Raw genomic sequence first — 2,666 nt, 5'->3', positions numbered from 1 at the left:
GTCATACAAACAATTAAATAGTGCATTGAGTATATACCAGAGCAAACCAATTTGTCCCCTTGACATTTTGACTTTTTGCTTACGACTTAGGTATCTTCATCCATTGGTTCCGAGAGTGGAGCCAAATCAAGATCAAGTGTGTAAAAGATCTTGAATGCTGGGAAAAGGAATTTCAACTTGTTTTGCCACCAGATGAAATTCGTTCCATCAAATTGATTCAAATGAACAAGATCTTGATTGATAAGTTTGATTGTTGCCATGGTATTCTCATTCTCATAGAAATATCGTTTGAGATTGTTGGTCGAATATCAAAATAATCAAAAGAAACATAGAAGAGAGCAAAGATGAAGTCTAATCAAGAACACATAAAATCTGACCGAAAAGCTCAAATATGAAATCGTTATCCTCAAACAATATTTATCCCCTCTAGAATTTAGTTAATGCTTAAAGGGACCCTTGGCAAATGGTTTATAGGATTGGTCAAAGATGTAGTATTACATGAATGAAAAGTGAAATTAAATGATTTATTTAATTTCACCTATCAATTAATGTCACATTAACGTCATTTAAACTTGGATTACAATTTCAATGAGGCTAAATAGTATTATTCATAACTTAGACGCATGTTCTAACATGATTTGATATCTAAAATAGCAACATTCCCAATAACTAAACACCACTATAGCATGATCATGATAAATCTTGATATCACATGGATTAGATCAAGCAAACTTTTTATTTCACAACTTATATGCATGCTTTCGACTGTTTACTATGTAGTATTACATTACAATAAATAAAACATTTTAGTAGTTTTTTTGGCATTAAGTACTCTCGACAGTATCGTAAAATTAACACCACAATCGAAATTAAGCATGTCAAACACCACAATAGGTTCTGATAGCACTCTCAAGTCTCCTGTTTTCTTCTTTGCTGTAAAAGTCAAGAAATTTGAGGTGATCAAATGGTTTATACTGTAAGGGGTGCTCCTCATCAATTAATTCTTCTGGTGTTTGCACTATTTCCTCCATAAATGAGAACTGAGCAATGGAGTACCGTACTTCTTTCCCTTCCATCGTCACTTTGTGAGCTGGAGATTTTATTCTGTTGTTGCTCCAAGCCTAGTTCAAACGAAGAAATTAAATTTAAGAAATGTCACTCTCTGGTAGCTCTTTAATCAACTAATTATTGTTGATGACATGATTGAAATATGTAAATAAATTTATCGCCTTACTAATAACTTGAAATTTATATTATGAGCAAAGATGCTGATTTCGAGTCTCGCCATAGCTCATTTACTAAAATTGTGTATGTGCCAGGGTTTTGATCAAAAACCAAATATGGCATGCCTGTAAAGGTTGACATTTAAATAAATATATTTACTGCTAGAATGTAATTTACCTACCATAATCGCATCGCCTGCCATAACTACGACAGAAGACGAAGACGAGAGCTCAACACCAAACCACTCACCATCCTTTGCTTTGATCTCCAGACCATTTACACGATTTTGATGAATTGTGGACATGAAACTCTTGTCCGTATGAGAGACAAAGCCCATTTTACTTTCATTAACTTTTGCTTCTCTGTATTTCATAACTCGACAAAGATAATTAGCTGACTTGATGTGGGAATCAAAGTACTTCTCCACCCCATAGCTCTCGAATACCATCCTTACCACAATTTTTTCCAATTCTGCTGCTAATTTAGTGTATGGCAGTAGTTTTTCACTAACAAATAAGTAGAAAACAAAGAGTTCAACAAAGTTAACAAAGAAACGATACTAAAATATGTTCGTAAAATAGCATTTTCAGAATTTTTTATTTTATTTTATTTTATTTATTTATTTATTTATTTATTTATTTATTTTTTGTGAAATAAGAAAAGAGTACCTGAAGACATCATTTCCATTAGGCCACATGACTTTGGTGAAACTTTGAATTCCTTCAAGTGTGTTGGCATCATCAATACCCATGCTTTCATAGAGAGGAATAAGTGGGATTTGTCCCACATACCCATACAATGGTTTAGTAGACCTATTTTGGACTTTAATTTCAGTGGGAAGATTAAAAAGTTCCTCTAATGCGTGAAAAACTCCATCATTTAATTCCGAGTAAATTTTATCATAGGATGCCACAAAACAGCCATATTCTTCTAGGGCTGAAATCACTTCTTTGCACGCTTTACACCATGATGCTGTCCCCGGTTTCATGGTATCATGTGTGAATTCAATGATAGGAAGCTTGTGAACATTGAGAGAACCCATGAGTTTGTGTTTGTGTGGGTGTTTGTGAGTTTCCCAAGAGACAATTAGTAAGATACACTATTGTGATGTGCCTGAATGTATGGTTTAGTTTCTATTTTATAAGGTAATGTTAATACTATTTGTCGTTACATGACAAGTGCATATATATAGACATGGCTTTGTTAATACATGAAATATAGTTTTTGAATTTTATGATATTTGATGTTTTTATTTTACAAAGTTTTGATATTTTTATTCATTATTATTGATATTACAAAAAATAACAATGGAAGTACATTCCTCCGAACTGTATAAATAGGACTCTCGCAGCTTGAAATGAAAGAGATACATCTTGAATTTGAATATGTAATTAACTCACAAAAATCGTTTTAAGTGGAAATTGAGCCCGTTGCGGAAACAC

General features: G+C 32.8%; 1 protein-coding gene across 1 annotated transcript; it reads right to left on the bottom strand.

Annotated features, from left to right (window-relative positions):
• Window positions 1–577: 577 nt before the first annotated feature.
• On the bottom strand, window positions 578–2,341 carry LOC111401472 (2-oxoglutarate-dependent dioxygenase AOP3-like). Its single transcript, XM_023029211.1, has 3 exons — window positions 1,893–2,341; window positions 1,406–1,730; window positions 578–1,121 (listed from the first exon to the last, which is right to left on the bottom strand). The coding sequence occupies exons 1-3, from the start codon at window positions 2,264–2,266 to the stop codon at window positions 879–881; spliced, it is 942 nt and encodes a 313-aa protein (XP_022884979.1). The 5' UTR covers window positions 2,267–2,341; the 3' UTR covers window positions 578–878.
• Between the last annotated feature and the right edge of the window lie 325 nt (window positions 2,342–2,666).

This window comes from Olea europaea, chromosome 10 (genome assembly GCF_002742605.1).
Source record: "Olea europaea var. sylvestris chromosome 10, O_europaea_v1, whole genome shotgun sequence".
Lineage (NCBI taxonomy): Eukaryota > Viridiplantae > Streptophyta > Magnoliopsida > Lamiales > Oleaceae > Olea > Olea europaea.
This window is presented reverse-complemented; position numbering and strand designations above follow the sequence as displayed.

Bases quoted from the DNA above. Each gene is read 5' to 3' on its own strand.
- LOC111401472 (XM_023029211.1), bottom strand. From the start codon at position 2,266: ATGGGTTCTCTCAATGTTCACAAGCTTCCTATCATTGAATTCACACAT. The intron at 1,731-1,892 runs GTACTCTTTTCT...CTTATTTGTTAG, and splicing joins AATGGAAATGATGTCTTCAG to TGAAAAACTACTGCCATACA. The intron at 1,122-1,405 runs GTAGGTAAATTA...CGTTTGAACTAG, and splicing joins TGGCAGGCGATGCGATTATG to GCTTGGAGCAACAACAGAAT.